Source organism: Mobula hypostoma, chromosome 5 (genome assembly GCF_963921235.1).
Source record: "Mobula hypostoma chromosome 5, sMobHyp1.1, whole genome shotgun sequence".
NCBI classification, from domain to species: Eukaryota; Metazoa; Chordata; class Chondrichthyes; order Myliobatiformes; family Myliobatidae; genus Mobula; species Mobula hypostoma.
In genome coordinates, this window is record NC_086101.1 from 193,592,317 (window position 1) to 193,609,935 (window position 17,619).

Consider the following 17,619-nt stretch of genomic DNA (forward strand, 5'->3'; position numbering starts at 1 on the left):
AAGAATCTTAAGAAAGAAATTAGAAAAGCTAAAAGAAGATACGAGGTTGTTTTGGCAAGTAAGGTGAAAATAAATCCAGAGTTTCTACAGTTATATTAATAGCAAAAGGATAGTGAGGGATAAAATTGGTCCCTTAGAGAATCAGAGTGGACAGCTATGTGCGGAGCCAAAAGAGATGGGGGAGATTTTGAACAATTTCTTCTCTTCGATATTCACTAAGGAGAAGGATATTGAATTGTGTAAAGTAAAGGAAACAGGTAGGGAAGTTATGGAAACTATGATGATTAAAGAAGAGGAAGTATTGGCGCTTTTAAGGAATATAGAAGTAGATAAGTCTCCAGGTGCTGATAGGATATTCCCTAGGACGTTGAGGGAAATTAGTGTAGAAATAGCAGGGGCTCTGACAGAAATACTTCAAATGTCATTAGAAACGGAGATGGTGCCAGAGGATTGGCGTATTGCTCATGTTGTTCCATTGTTTAAAAAGGGTTCTAAGAGTAAACCTAGCAATTATCGGCTTGTGGGTTTGACGTCGGTGGTGGGTAAATTGATGGAAAGTATTCTTAGAGATGGTATATATAATCATCTGGATAGATAGGGTCTGATTAGGAACAGTCAACATGGATTTGTGCGTGGAAGGACGTTTGACAAATCTTACTGAATTTTTTGAAGGGATTACCAGGAAAGTTGACGAGGGTAAAGTGGTGGATGTTGTCTATATGGACTTCAGTAAGGCCTTTGGCAAGGTTCCACACGGAAGGTTAGTTAGGAAGGTTCAATCATTAGGTATTAATACTGAGGTAGTAAAATGGATTCAGCAGTGGCTAGATGGGAGACACCAGAGAGTGGTGGTGGATAACTGTTTGTCAGATTGGAGGCCGGTGACTAGTGGTGTGCCTCAGGGATCTGTACTGGGTCCAATGTTGTTTGTCATATACATTTATGATCTGGATGATGGGGTGGTAAATTGGATTAGTAAGTATGCAGATGATACTAAGATAGGTGGCGTTGTGGATAATGAGGTAGGTTTTCAAAGCTTGCAGAGAGATTTAGGCCAGTTCGAAGAGTGGGCTGAAAGATGACAGATAGAGTTTAATGCTGATAAATGTGAGGTGCTACATTTTGGTAGGACTAATCAAAATAGGACATACATGGTAAATGGTAGGGCATTAAAGAATGCAGTAGAACAGAGGGACCTAGGAATAATGGTGCATAGTTCCCTGAAGGTGGAATCTCATGTGGATAGGGTGGTGAAGAAAGCTTTTGGTATGCTGGCCTTTATAAATCAGAGCATTGAGTATAGGAGTTGGGATGTAATGTTAATATTGTACAGGTATTGGTGAGACCAAATTTGGAGTATTGTGTACAGTTCTGGTCACCGAATTATAGGAAAGATGTCAATAAAATAGAGAGAGTACAGAGAAGATTTACTAGAATGTTACCTGGATTTCAGCTCCTAAATTACAGAGAAAGGTTGAACAAGTTGGGTCTTTATTCTTTGGAGCGTAGAAGGTTGAGGGGGGCTTAATAGAGGTGTTTTAAAATTATGAGGGGGATAGATAGAGTTGACGTGGATAGGCTTTTTCCATTGAGAGTGGGGGAGATTCAAACAAGAGGACATGAGTTGAGAGTTAAAGGGCAAAAGTTTAGGGGTAACATGAGGGGGAACTTCTTTACTCAGAGAGTGGTAGCTGTGTGGAACGAACTTCCAGCAGAAGTGGTTGAGGCAGGTTCAATGTTGTCACTTGAAGTTAAATTGGATAGATATATGGACAGGAAAGGAATGGAGGGTTACGGCTGAGTGCAGGTCGGTGGAACTAGGTGAGAGTAAGCGTTCGGCATGGACTAGAAGGGCCGAGATGGCCTATTTCCGTGCTGTAATTGTTATATGGTTATTTAAACAACTAATTTTTAAGATGCAATCATTACTGTCAGAATTTGCCTTGAAGTCAAGTGTACAGGACCAACTAGTAATGAGAGATTGCAGAAGCTGGAATCTGGAACAATATTCAAATTGCTGGAGAAACTCAGCAAGTCAGACAGCATCTATGAAGGGAAATGGACAATCGACATTTTGGATTGAGACACTTTAGGACTGAAAGATAGAGGGGAGATAGACAGGACTGAAAGATAGAGAGGAGATAGACAGCATTAAAAGATGGAGGGAAGGGGCAAAATCAAAAGCTGGCAGGTGATAGATGGATCTGAGTAAGTGGGGTGAGGGTAATAGGCAACTGGGGAAGGGGAAGGTGCGAATAATGTCAGAAGCTGCAAGTGATAGGTGGAAGGGACAAGAGACTGAAATTAATGGAATCTGATAGGAAAGGTTGGCCATGGAATAAAGGGAGGGAAGCAGGGAGGGAAACCAGTGGGAGGAAAGTGTGGGTGATGGGCAGATGGAGAGGGTTGGGTACAGGAAAGGTTAGTAATGGGGGTCAGTTGGATCAGAAGGAGAGAGAAAATGGGCAGAGAGTGAGCGTTCAATGGAAATATGTGAATTTGACGTTCATACCGCCAGGTTGGAGATGGCCCAGACAAAATAGGAAGGGCTGTTCCTCTAATTTGCATTTAACCTCAACTACCTTTCATTAATTAGTCTGTTTACCCTGACTCTTCATGCTTTCTACAACTAACAGAATTATGATGTATTCCCCACTGCCTTCCTTTCCACTTGTTCACATTCATTCCCTGAAACCAAGTTAGGTACCATGGCTCTCTCAGGGTTGAAATATCTAATACCAGATGGTATGCATTCAAGGTGAGAGGACGCAATTTCAAAGGGGATGTGAGGGCAAGTTCTTTTTACACCAGAAGTGCTGGGTACCTGGTATGGTGGTAAAGGTTAAAAGATGTTTAGATGGACACGTGGATGTGAGGAAAATGGATAAGCAGAGGGAAATAGTTAGGTTGCCATTTGATTATTAATTTAATTGGACTGGCACAACATCGTGGGCCGAAAGGCCTGTTCCCATGATATACTGCTCTATGTTCTATCGTGTAGGGTTGCTACACGAACCAAGTTTTCTCTCAGGAATATATTTTCCAGATTTTTATTCCTTCTACACACTTCAGTAAAGTGACAGATAAAATTAAGCAGCGCTTCAGGAATCTGCTTGAATTTTCTCAAGTAGTGATTCCATCCAAAATAAAACTCACCTGACCACCTCAGGGCAAATCAGAAAAATATAAAAATTGAAATATCTGCCTTGGTCACCACGGCGTTTAGTTCCACAGGTCACTCTAAAGAGTGATCCAGCTTCCTTCAGCAACACACACAATTCTGGAGGAATTCACTGGGTCAGGCAGCATCAATTGAGAGAAAAAAACAGCCAAATATCAACTATCCAACTCCTTTCACAGAAGCTATCTGTCCAGTTGAGTTCCTCCAGCTTTGTGTGTGCTGCTTCAGATTTTCAGCATCTGCAGCCTGTAATGTCCCCAGCATTCTTCAATGTCACAATGCCAATTGAAGCACATTTAAAATGATATTCCTTATCATTTAAGGAAGGAATATACTTTTTATTATTATTATTTGGGACAATTTACCAATTAACCTTCTAATCAGTATATTTTTCGACTATGAGAGGAAACTGATGCACCCAGAGAAAGCTAGCCATCAGAGAGAACGTACAAAATCTTTACAGACCGCACCGGAATTGAACTCTGAACTCCGACATCCCGAGCTGCAATAGCGTCATGTTAATTGCTATGCTTCCATGGCACCATGACCAAGATCTTCAAATTTATTTTTAACGGAACCAAGTCAAACTCAGGCTGAATAGTCTAAGCTTGGAATGATAATTTGAGGCATAACTGTGAGTACGTATGCATGCAAACTATATTTTCCCGCACACAGCATAAACACTCAGCCTGACATGGATTTCAAACCTCCAAGTGATTGTGATTTTAATACTCAGTCAATTTGCACAAAAGATTAACAACTCAATAAAAGACACCAGGCCGCTAATTTCACGAGTACTTACATCTGTGGCTGACGAAAGGATTTTGGACAGGATAACCCTGGACAAGCCATCACGGCTGTAGTCTAAGGTGGAGACTGTTAGCTTTAGCACATGGTCATAATTCTTCAGAGAACAGAGGCTGAGTAAACTGCAGAGAGGAGAAGAGATTAAATTTATGACAATCTGCAGGCACAACATTCAGTTCTACTCTTTGCACCACTCCACACTCCTTAACAGCACTTTCAACTAGGACTTCAATTACCAGTCATTTAATCTTGCTTCAGTTCCTGCCTCTTCTGCTGCAGCAGAAGTGACAGATCCCCTAGCAGTTTACAGCATAGTGTACTAAGAGGTCTTTGTGCATAGTTTTTGACCTTAGACACTTTTGCAGATCCCAGAACAGCCATGTTAACTGGCAAGCATAATGTGGAGAGGATGTTTCCTATAATGGGGGAGTCTCGGACCAGAGGGCACAGCCTCAGAATAGAAGGATGTCTCTTTAGAACAGAGATGAAGAGGAATTTCTTCAGCCAGAAGGGAGGAGAATCTGCGGAATTCATTGCCACAGACACTGTTGAGGCCAAGTTATTAGGTATTTTTACAGCAGAAGTTGATAGGTTCTCAATTAGTACGGGCATCAAAGGTTACAGGGCAAAGGCAGAAGAATGGGGTCCAGAGGGATAATAAATCAGCCACGATGGAATGCTGGAGCAGATTCAACGAGCCGAGTGGCCTAATTCTGCTCCTATGGCTTATGGACTCATCACCCCATTGTTCAAGGAAGACAGAAAACAAACTACAGGCTAAAAAATGCTAATCTGGGATAATCAGATTATAATCAAGTACTCTTGGCACTCCTTTAGAAAAGGAAACAGAATGATGAGAGCTGTAAGATTTTTTTTGTATTGAGCAGAGCAGGGAAGGAGCAAGTTGCAATTTGGGGCATGAGAAAGCATTCAAAAAGGTGTTCTAGAGGAAGATAAGGAGAATTCATGGGATTAGGCATGGTAATTTAACTTGCATTTACATTTAGTGAATGGAAAGGTAACAGCATGTGGAAAAACTGCAGATCATTGGGGACCTGAGTCTATTCCACAATCCATTCCAGCTGCTACCATCCGGAAAGCGGCATCACAGCATAAAAGCCAGAACCAACAGGCTCCGGGACAGCTTCTTCCACCAGGACATCAGACTGATGAACTCACGCTGATTTGAGTGTACTCTACTTGAGTGTACAGAGAAGATTTACTTGAATGTTACCTGGGTTTCATCTCCTATATTACAGAGAAAGGTTGAACAAGTTGGGTCTTTATTCTTTGGAGCGTAGAAGGTTGAGGGGGTGACTTGATAGAGGTATTTAAAATTATGAGGGTGATAGATAGAGTTGTTGTGGATAGGCTTTTTCCATTGAGAGTAGGGGAGATTCAAACAAGAAGACATGAGTTGAGAGTTAAAGGGCAAAAGTTTAGGGGTAACATGAGGGAGATCTTCTTTACTCAGAGTGGTAGCTGTGTGGAATGAGCTTCCAGCAGAAGTGGTTGAGGCAGGTTCAATGTTGTCATTTGAAGTTAAATTGGATAGATATATGGACAGGAAATGAATGGAGGGTTATGGGCTGAGTGCAGGTCGGTGGGACTAGGTGAGAGTAAGAGTTCGGCACGGACTAGAAGGGCTGAGATGGCCTGTTTCCGTGCTGTAATTGTTATATGATTATATTACATTGGCTATCCTATTTTATTATTAATTACTATGATTGCATATTGCAATCACGTAAAGATTTTTACTCCTCATGTATGTGAAGGATGTAAGAAATAAAGTCAATTCAATTCAATTATACTAGCATGAGACATTAACAATCTACACCCTAGGCCATTTTATTATGTATACCTGCTCCTTAATGCAGATATCTAATCAGTCAATCATGTGGCAGCAACTCAATACATTCAAGCATGCAGACACGGTAAAGAGGTTCAGAATGGGGAAGAAACGTGATCTAAGAGACTTCTGGTACCAGACAGGGTGGTGTGAGTATCCCAGAAGCTGCTGATCTCCTGGGATTTTCAAGCACGGAGTTTACAGAAAATGGTGCAAAAAATAAAAACACACAGCAACAATTCTGTGGCAAAAAATCCCTATTAATGAGAGAGGTCATCAGAGAATGGCCAGACTGGTTCAAGCTGACTGGAAGGCAACAGTAAGTCAAATAAGGAGTCATGAGGTTGCTTAAGAAACTATGAGTCCGTGGTATTGCAGGTTGAATCTGTGGTAAGGCTGGCAAATACGATGTTAGCATTCATTTCGAGAGAACTAGAATATAAAAGCAAAGATGTAATGTTGAGACTTTATAAAGCATTGTTCACTTACAAGGTTTTTTTGGAATTACTACCCTAAAGAACCAAAGTTGTACAGCACAGAAACGTCCTTTGGTACAACGCCGTCCACACCATCTAAACTTTGCCTCCATTCTATGCATTTTTCTATGCTTTCCCAATTTAACTGCCTATCTCACAGCTGCTGGGAGTGAGTTCCTTTTGCCAAGACCCCACTCAACTTTCACAAAATGCCCGAGGAACTCAGGTCAGGCAGCATCTAATAAATGGCCAGCATTTTGGGCCTAGACCCTGCATCTGGATTTGAAAGGAAGAGGACGGCCCTCTTCCCTTTCCTATCCTGGTGAAGGGTCTCAGCCCAGAACATCAACAATTCATTCCTCTGCGTCAATGCTGCTTGACCTCCTCAAGAATTCCAGCAACAGCAGAAGCTCACATGTCCCCACCTGTGCTATAAGACGATAAGACAAAGGAGCAGGAGTCAGCCATTTGGCCCATCGAGTCTGCTCTGCCATTTTATCATGAGCTGATCCATTCTCCCATTTAGTCCCACTCCCCCGCCTTCTCACCATAACCTTTGATGCCCTGGCTACTCAGATACCTATCAATCTCTGTCTTAAATACACCCAATGACTTGGCCCCCACTGCTGCCCGTGGCAACAAATTCCATAGATTCACCATCCTCTGGCTAAAAAAAATTTCTTCGCATTTCTGTTCTGAATGGGCGCCCTTCAATCCTTAAGTCACACCCTCTCGTACTAGACTCCCCCATCATGGGAAACAACTTTGCCACATCCACTCTGTCCATGCCTTTCAACATTTGAAATGTTTCAGGAGAAATTTATCTCCTGCGGTGAGCCTGTAGATTGTACATACTGCATCTCCGAAAAGGTATCCCTAATGACTATATTGGGAGATCAATAGTTTCTTTTACGGGGATACAGCTAGAACCTGGGAAAATATGTTTTGGAAAATACCTGGGAAGAAAGATGGTAGAAGTCAAAGTAAGTTGAAAAGCAGCAGGAGAAACCCAGTACACTCATGGAGGAAGAGGGAGGGACCAAATACTGATACAAACATACGAAATCCCTGGTAGCACACTTCCAATAAAAGCACTGACTGGAATCTGGTCAATACCCACAAGAACAGATCGCATTGTGCGTGACGTCATGCAGTACTACAGCACTGAGACAGGCCCTTCAGCCCATCTAGACTCTGCCAAACTATTAATCTGCCTAGCCCCATCGACCTGTACCCGAACGTAACACTTCATATCCCTCCCATCCATGCGCCTATCCAAATTTCTCTTAAATATTAAAATCGACCCTACGCCCACCACTTGTGCTGGCAGCTCATTCCACACTCACCACCTTCTGAGTGAAGAAATTTTCCTTCCTGTTCCCTCGAACTTTCCACCTTTCACCCTGAACCCGCAAACTCTACTTCCCATCTCACCCAACCTCAGTGAAAAAAAGCCTGCTTGTATTTAACCCATCCATACCCTTCATAACACATAACACTTCATAACACCTCTAATCTTCCCTCATTTATCAACCCTCCAGGGAATGAAGTCCGAACCTATTTAACCTCTCCCTGTACCTCAGGTCCTCAAGTCCTGGCAACCTCCGTGTAAATTATTTCTGTACGCTTTCGATCTTATAGACATCTTTCCTGCAGGTAGGTGACCAAACCTGCACACAATACTCCATGGTTAGGCCTTACATAACTTCAACATAATATCCCAACTCCTGTATTCTATGCCAAATTTTTTGAATTTATATACTGTTAATTTGTTTTAAGGTTAACATTTCAGAGGCATTTCCTTCCTGATTTGAAGGAGTTTGACATTAGCATTTTATTCATGTGTAATTAGTAGCGTCACCTCCAATGGGTCTTACCACTGAAACATACTGCACTTCTCCAGCAACTTGACTCCGTGTGGATGAGCGGACAGCGTGCCAATAAGCAAGAAGTAGTGTTGGCTGAGGGTGTTGAGTAAGCCATTGTTCTGCAGGCTCCGCTCAGGTTTAAGACCGGAGGATGAGGACAGCCACTGCACTATGTCCTTCACCAATTCCTCCAGATACATCTGACCATCCTATGAACAAACAACAAAATGTGGAGTTATGTCCTTCTGAAACAGTAAACTGCAGAAATTTACACTGCCAGCCACACCACCCTTTATTTTATTTATTCAGAGATAAAGCACCACCCAGCTCTAGCCTAATCACAAGACAATATACAATGACCAATTAATCTACTAACAGTGTGCCTTTGGACTGTAGGAGGAAATCGGGGCAGCTGCAGAAAACCCACCAGGATATGGGAAGAACATACAAACTTCCTAGGAGGCCAGCAGAACTGAACTCCAAACTCTGATGCCCCAAGGTGTAATAGTGGCATGCTAACCGCTAACCTCTCCTCCCTTTCCTTCTTTTGCGGTCACTTGCTACTTTAGAAAACGTGGTGACCCTTGCAGGCTGCCCCTAGCACATCCCTAGGCTGTGTTGATTATTGCTGCATTTCACTGTCTGCCTTGATGTAAGTGACTAATAAAGCTCAGCTTTATCTTACCACACTCTCTTGATGCACAGAATTAATAAGTACATTTGTTGGAGGTGTCTCAGTACAGTAGTTAGCACAATCAAAGAACCTCCCCACCTGGTGGTACGTGCCTTTGTGGCTTTTATATCTTCTGCCCAGTGGGAGGGGGCAGAAATGAAAAAATATTCTCGCTTCTCCCCTTTCACCTTGGGAAAAAGATACAAAAGCCTGAAAGCTTTACCACCAGGCTCAAGGACAGCTTCGACACCACTGTAATACGATGACTGAACGGTCCCCTAGTATAATCAGATGGATTCTTGACCATACAGCCTACCATGTTATGGTTTTGCACCTCACTGTCTACCTGCACTGCATCTTCTCTGTAATTGTAACACTTCATTCTGCATCCTGTTATTGTTTTATTACCTTGTTCTACTTTAATGCACTGTTGTAACAAAGTGAGCTATGTTGACGGTATACAAGGCAAGTTTCTCACTGGTTAATTGCTGCTGGTGTAGCAAACTCACCTCAGTGGACTCCAGCAGAAACTCGATGAACTGGCAGCCTACAATGGTCAGTTGCTTTCCCATGGCGTGATCCAGCTCCATGCTGGCGTACAACTTACTACTGGGTTTGTAAAAGTACAGCAGTCTGCGCACAAACCTAAACCAGGAGCAAATGAGGAAGTTTGTTATGAAAAATACCAGGAGACAGAAGGGGATAAAAGAATGACAAAGACATGCAGAGAGACCCACTGAGCAGATGATAAAGAGGAAATGTGTTTGTTTTATATATACACAGGGTATGAACTCCTCTGACAATGGCAGCCATTGCCCCTCAACTAAGGAAGCAACTTGGAGTTGACCATATCTGTGTGTCAGGTATACTGGCAGCCTCATACGAGGTAAAGTCTGCAGATTCACTTTCCTGAAGAACATTAGTGAATCAGACAGGCTCACACAATCAGATTATCGTGTGACATGTTTCGTGGTAGCAATACGGTGCGGACGATCCAGTAGCTTTACTATTATTACACCGAGGTGGTGTGGCCCGGTGGGGGTCTCGGCTGGGTTGGGGGCTGCCTCCAGCGGTCACTCTGTGGAAGACAAACCGGACTGCGTTTGTCTGCAGCTGCACTAGCATGTGATGGGGCGCACACTTGTTCTGTGGAACCCTGGCTCCAGGACAATCATCCCACGCACCATCAAGTGGCCACTTTATGTTCTGGGCAAGGGTGATCACCTATAACCCACCTGTCCTCCCCAATTCACTGAGCAACACCGCTGTACTCACCTGTGCAACTGTTCATCTTTGTAATTTCGCAGGTTTACATTGGGCCACTGCAAGAAAATTCAAACTCTATGGTATTTACTTAATAAAAACTTGAGTTACAACAAAAAAAAGGTTAAGACAATTAGTTCTAGCACTGCATCCACCTCTGACACTTCGGTTTCAAATGTCACTTCTATTGTGTTCACATGAAAGTTTGTTGCATTATCCAACCCACATACATGATCAAAATCCAACTGGAAGAGGAACCCAACAGGCTGAGCAGCACTGATGGAGGCAAAGAGATGGCCAGAGTTCTGGATCATAACGGGACTGAGAGTGTAAAGGGGAGATGGATGAGTGAGATGGGCTGGTAGTTACTAGATGGAAATTGAGGTGGAGGGTGGGGGGGGGTCAGAGAGATGATGGGTAGCAGCAGACAGGTGAGGGAGGGGAGGACGAATGCAGGGGTAGCAGTTTGCCTTTGGCTCCAGATTGCAGTATCTCTTCTACCTCCGAATGCACCCACATGATAATCATTTATTTAACGGTACAGCACGGAATAGGCCCTTCCAGCCCAGTGAGCCGTGCCACACAGCAACCCACTGATTTAACACCAGCCTAATCACAGGATAATTTACAATGACTACATAACCTACGAACCTATATTTTCTTGGACTGTGGGAGGAAACCAGAGCGCCCAGAGGAACCCATGTGCTCACAGGAAGAATGTACAAACTTTCTTAGAAGACGCAGGAATTGCACTTTGAAGTTCTGTGCCCCAAGGCATAATTGTGTCACACTAACTGCTACGCTACCGCAGTGCCCACAAGTCCATGTAAAATCACAAACTAGCTGGGTGCTAGATAGAAGTACCTGAATTATCTCCACACATTTTCTAAACCTTACACTGTCAGCAGGCATCACAATCCCAGGAAAGAATCACAACTCAGCAAACCTGAAGATCTGTTATAGTTCAGAGCTGGGGTATTAAGATGCCCCATCCTGCCAGTTTGCATGTCTCAATCTGGGTTCGGCCTGGAGCCTTTGAGTAATGTCATTGTGATTTCTAACAGTGGTATTCTTCACTTGGCTGAATTTATGATGAATTGGAGAGATCCACGGCATATCTAACATTTGATATTCTACCTTGGGTATAGAAGCATAAGACAGGAGCAGAATTAGGCTATTTGGCCCATCGAGTCTGCTGTGCCATTCCATCATGGCCGATTTATTATCCCTCTCAACTCCATTCCCCTGCCTTCTCCTCATAACCCTTTATTAATCAAGAACTCATCAACCTCTTCTTTGAATACACCCAATAGACTCGGCCTCCACAGCTGTCTGTGACAATGAACTCCACCAATTCACTACCCCATGGCTAAAGAAATTACTCCTCATCCCTGCTCCAAATGGACGTCCCTCCATTTTGAGCCTGTGTCCTCTCCCCCACTATAAGAAACATCCTTTCAACATCCACTTTATCTAGGCGTTTCATTATTCAAAAGGTTTCAAGAGAACCCCATCCCCATTTTTCTAAACTCCAGCGAGTACAGGCCCAGAGCCATCAAATGCTCCTCATGCATTAACCCTTTCATTCATTTGCTTATTGTATGTTTGATGACAGAGTATAGTGCAGGTTACTTTGCATTCAAGAAACCTTCAATCGAAACTAGAGCATAAAATATTCAAGCAACATACATCAAAGTTGCTGGTGAACGCAGCAGGCCAAGCAGCATCTATAGGAAGAGGTGCAGTCAACGTTTCAGGCCGAGACCCTTCATCAGGACTAACTGAAGGAAGAGTGAGTAAGGGATTTGAAAGTGGGAGAGGGAGGGGGAGATCCAAAATGATAGGAGAAGACAGGAGGGGGAGGGATAGAGCCGAGAGCTGGACAGGTGATAGGCAAAAGGGGATACGAGAGGATCATGGGACAGGAGGTCCGGGAAGAAAGACAAGGGGGGGGGGTTGACCCAGAGGATGGGCAAGAGGTATATTCAGAGGGACAGAGGGAGAAAAAGGAGAGTGAGAGAAAGAATGTGTGCATAAAAATGAGTAACAGATGGGGTATGAGGGGGAGGTGGGGCCTTAGCGGAAGTTAAAGTATAAAATATTCAAGATAACTTCACAGTAATTATTCTAAAAATAAATATATAATGCTCAAGCTCCAGTGACAGTTTGGCAATTCTACCTTAAGAATGGTTGAGATCAGATTCCAGTTCCATCGCAGATTGTCCTTGTTATTGAGGACATCGCTGTCACGCAGGTTCTGCATCATTGCCTCCTCTGTGTCCTAGAAAATAATTTGACAAGAACAGATATGCATTAGGCAATGCAGTAACATACTGACAATGATCTTGTGAAAATATACAAGGACTTTTTAAAAATTGGAAAATTGTTCAGCTTCAAAGTTTAGAACTCAAAATGCTGACATGAACAACAGGAGTCTCTTCATTAGGACTTCCAAGTACAACTTCTATCCCATTGTTATCAGACTCTTAAATGACCCTCTCATATGCTGTGGGATGAACTCTTGATCTCCAAATCTACCTCATCCTTATTTAAAGTACCTGTACTTTATTTGCTTACCTACATTGGATCGACTGCCTACCACCTCCCTCTCTGTTCCGCCTCTTTCTACTACCCATTGTGTTTTCCCCTATTCTTTCTTCACCTTTCCTGCCTATCACCTCCCTGCCTCCCCTCCCCCACCCCTTTATCTTTCCCCTTACTGGTTTTTCACCTGGAACCTACCAGCCTTCTCCTTCCCACCCTCCCCCCACCTTCTTTATAGGGCCTCGGCCTCTTCCCTCTACAGTCCTGACGAAGGGTTCCGGCCCGAAACGTCAACTGATCTTTTCCACGGATGCTGCCCAACCTGCTGAGTTCCTCCAGCGTGTTGTGAGTGTTGGATTCTTTGTAGTGGCCAATTTTAGATACACCTGCTCATTAATGTGAATATCTAATCAGCCAATCATGTGGCAGCAACTCAATACACAAAAGCATGCAAACATGGCTAAGAGGTTCAGTTGTTCAGATCAAACATCAGAATGGGAAAGAAATGTGATTTAAGTGATTTTGACTGTGGAATGATTTTTGGTACCAGATGGCGTGGTTTGAGTATGTCAGAAACTGCCTATCTCCTGGGATTTTCACACACAACAGTCTCTAGAGTTTACAGAGAATGGTACAAAAGCAAAAAACATCCAGTGAGTGGCAGTTCTGTGGGCAAAAATGCCTTGTTAATGAGAGAGGTCAGAGGAGAATGGCCAGACTGGTTCAAGTTGACAGGAAGGCGACAGTACTTCAAATAACCACGCATTACAAGTGCATCTCTAAACACACAACAGGTCAAAACTTGAAGTGGATGAGCTACAGCAGCAGAGGACCACAAACATACATTTAGTTGCCACCAATACAGTGAGTGTATGTTGCATTCTTTATCTTTCTGTATTACCTTGATGAGCTCATGTATGGTCGATCTGTCTGGATGGCATGCAAGCAAAAGCGTTTTACCCTCTCATTACCTGTGACCATCATTAACCCATTAACCCAATGATGTCACATATGTTTTCATGTGGATGAAGCACTCTGCTCACCTTCAGGATGAAAATGTCTCTCTGGATACGCAGATGATAATCTCGTTTCTGGGAGTTGGAGGCGCTCTTGTGTGCAATGTGATCCAGGTACAGGCTATAGGGTTTGCAGCCCCGCTTCTTCATCTCGTGAAATCGCTTCAGGCAATTCACAGCTGCACTGGCTCGCCTGCAATAAAGTCAGGAGTAAAGAGTTACAAATGCTCCTTGGGATGACTATGTTTGCCATCAGATGATTTTGCAGAATGTGGAATGAAACACACAAGGAAAACAATCTCAATATTGTGTGAAAAAGAAGAATTAGAACTAAGTAAGGCAGCATGGTGGCATAGCAGTTAGCATAATGACACTACAGGGCCAGTGACTTGGGTTCAATTCTGTCGCTGTCTTTAAGGACTTTGTACGTTCTCCTCGGGATCGCGTGGGTTTCTTCCGGGTGCTCCGGTTTCCTCCCACATTCCAAAGACGTACAGTTAGGGTTAGGGTTACTAAGTTGTGGGCGTGCACTGGAAGCATGGTGCACCCCAGCACACCCTCAGATTGTGTTTGTCAGTGAAGCAAATGACACATTTCACTGTAGGTCACAATGTACATGTGACAAATAAAGCTAATCTTAAATGATAAAATACCTTGGTCATAGTTTTCTTGTCATTTACTTCTCTTCCAGCTCATTTCCAATCTCCAAATATACTGTCTTACATCTATTTACTCATGATGTCTTTCCCACCTCTTTGCCACCTCTTTGCCAGGTTTACAGACACTTCTTGCAAAAAATAAGATTTATGTACTATGTTATACTGCAACCTCTGTCCAAGAGTCACCTCCTCTACACAATGGATAAATGACAATGATACTGCTTTCTAACACTGAGTGATTCGGTATCTCATTGGCAGCTGGCTAAGAAAACAGAAACAGTTCTGTTCCAGTTGATATTGTCTATAGCAAAGAGGTCAACACCACAGAGGAGATGAGTAGCACTGGCAAGGAAGGAGTCAGCTTACTCGTATTAACCTTTGCCTAAAGCTCATGAATATGTCAAGCCTCCATGTACACATAAGACTTTTATCAGGCAATGAACACTGTAGTTTGTCTTGCTGAATATTCCTCCATTGTAGATGTTGATCTCCCGTGATACAATACCAGATAGAGTCGTAATGCAAATAGATTGACAGGAAGGTCAGCATGGATGTGGTGGGCTAAAGGCCTGTTTTTGTTTGGTACGATTCTATTACTAATCCTGATGCTCGACGTCCTCTAACACCATTACATATAATATGGGAGTCATTCCACAGGAATGAGAAGTAGCAGCATTAAAACATAAAGCGACTGCCATCACTAGACTGCAATCACAAGTGGGATTCCTGCCTGAAAATCTCTCTCTCCCCAGGTTCAGACATCTTGGGGGCAATGTGAATATCTGTACTTCAGGCAATTCCCAGTTACAACTGGAGTCCGTTATACAACACAGAGGGTGGTGAGAGTATGCAACGAGGTGCCAGTGGAAGTGGTGAATGCAGGTTCAACGTCAACAATTAAGAAAAGTTTGCCTCTGTACATAGGTGGGAGGGGAATGGAGGGCTATGATCCCAGTACAGGTTCGTGGGACTAGGCAGAATAAAAGTTCGGCAGAGACTGAATGGGCTGTAGTGCAGAATGACACTATAGGGTCACCATGTCCATGCTGACCTTTCTACCAATCAATGTTAATCCCATTTGCTTGCATTAGGTCCATATCGATCAATACGTTGTTTATTCAAATGTCAGTGATTGCAGCTGGCAATCCACCACTAATATCTACCACTCACTGGGTAAAAAATACTTCCCCCTCAAATCCCATTTAAATCGTTCTCCTCACAGCTTAAAATCATTGTCTCGATTTTTTATAACCCCACCATGGGCAAATGTTTCTTTCTACATTACAATATTATACCAATTTACTATATCTCAGTTTTACATACATCTATCAGGTCACCTCAACGTCCTTTATTCTAAGGAATAAAACATCCTGTCCAATCTCTTTTCCCACCCACCCCCCAATAACTGAAGTCTTCCAATCCAGGTAAAATCCTGGTGAACCTCACCCACACTTTCTCCAATGTGACTGTATAATTCCTAAAGTGTACAGCCCAGAACTAGACAACACTATTTTATTTATTTAGAGAGAGAGTGTGGAACAGTAACGACCAACTACGCTGATTTAACCCTAACATCATGGGACAACATACGATGACCAATTAACCTACCCAGTACATCTTCGGACTGAGAGAGGAAACCGGAGGATCTGGAGAAAACATGCATTTCACGAGGAGGATGTTCAGAGGATAATGGGACTGAACTCCAAACTCTGACCTCTGAGCTGTAATAACATCATGCTAACTGCTACTCTATCGTGGTGCCTCAGTACAGGAAGGATGTGGTCAATGCAGAGGACACTGGCACGAGCAGCAAGGTGCTCCCTTGGACCTTGTGGGATGCTCATGCAGAAATTGCAGGGTCCTAACAGAGATATTTAAAACAAATATAGCAACAGGTGAGGTGCTGGAAGATTGGAGAATGGCTACTGTTATCCGTTTGTTTAAGGAAGGGTCTAACAATAAGCCGGGAAATTAGAGGCTGGCAAGCCCAACGTCAGTAGTGGTAAAGTTATTGGAAGGTATTCTGAGGGACCAGATATATAAGTATTTGGGTAGACGGGCACTGATTAGGGATAGTCAGCATAGCTTTGTGTATGGCACGCAGTGTCTAACCAATCTTAGAATTTTTCGAGGAAGTTACCAGGGAAGTTAATGAAGGCAAGGCAGTGAATGTTGTCTAGATGGGCTTTAGCAATGCCACCGACAAGACCCTGCATGGGAAGTTGGTCAAGAAGGTTCAGTGGCTCAGCATTCAAGATGAGGTAGTAAACGCCTGCCTCTCTAACTGAAGGTGTGTGAATAGGGGTGTGCTGCAAGGACCTGCGAAGGGCCACGGCCCAAAACGTCGACTGTACCTCTTCCTAGAGATGCTGCCTGGCCTGCTGCGTTCACCAGCAACTTTTATGTGAGTAACTTTTATGTGTGTTGCTCTGTCATTGTTTGTCATCTATATCAATGATCTGGATGAGAATACGGTGAACTGGATCAGCAAATTTGCAGATGTCAGAGAGATTAGGGGCATAGTAGACAGTGAGGAAGGCGATCAAAACTTGCGGCAGGATCGACATCAGCTGGAAAAATGGCAGACAGAATTTAATGCAGACAAGTGTGAGGTGATGCCCTTTAGGACAAATCAGAGTAGGACTTACACAGGCACTAAGGAGTGTGGTAAAACAGCGAAATCTGGGATTAAAGATCCATTAGTTCCTTGAAAATGTCATCACAACTAGATAGATAGAGTGGTGCTAGAAAATTTGTGAACCCTGTAGAATTTTCTCTACTTCTGCATAAATATAACTTAAAATTTGATCAGATCTTCAAGCAAGTCCTAAAACAAGATAGAGAGAACCCAATTGAATAAATAACACAAAAAAAACATTATACTTGTTCATTTATTTATTGAGAAGAACGATCCAATATTACATGTATATGTCGGTAAAAGTATGTGAACTATTGCTTTCAGGTGTGACCCCCTTGTACAGCAATAACTTCAAACGTTTCCGGTAACTGTTGATCAGTCGTGCACATCGGCTTGGCAGAAATTTAGGCCATTCCTCCTTACAAAACTGCTTCAACTCTGGGATGTTGGTGGGCTTCCTTGCATGACCCGCTTATTTCAGGTCCTTCTACAACACTTCCATAGGATTAACATCAGGAATTTGATCCGGCCATTCCAAAACATGAATTTTTTTCTTTTTAAACCATTCTGTTGCTGATTTACTCTTGTTTTTTTGGATTATTGTCTTATTGAATTGAATTGACTTTATTTCTTACATCCTTCACA

The 17,619-nt window shown here is 43.0% G+C and overlaps 1 protein-coding gene across 2 annotated transcripts in view; it reads right to left on the minus strand.

The window, feature by feature from the left end:
* The window catches only part of rictora (RPTOR independent companion of MTOR, complex 2 a), a 215,735-nt gene that overhangs the window by 64,021 nt on the left and 134,095 nt on the right, over window positions 1-17,619 (minus strand). For both annotated transcript variants that reach the window (XM_063049615.1, XM_063049614.1), the window contains exons 17-22: window positions 13,705-13,870; window positions 12,297-12,398; window positions 10,130-10,176; window positions 9,364-9,499; window positions 8,191-8,390; window positions 3,984-4,110 (exon numbers count right to left, since the gene is read on the minus strand). In XM_063049615.1, the coding sequence (XP_062905685.1) occupies window positions 3,984-4,110; window positions 8,191-8,390; window positions 9,364-9,499; window positions 10,130-10,176; window positions 12,297-12,398; window positions 13,705-13,870 (778 nt within the window). The remainder of the gene's footprint in view (window positions 1-3,983; window positions 4,111-8,190; window positions 8,391-9,363; window positions 9,500-10,129; window positions 10,177-12,296; window positions 12,399-13,704; window positions 13,871-17,619) is intronic.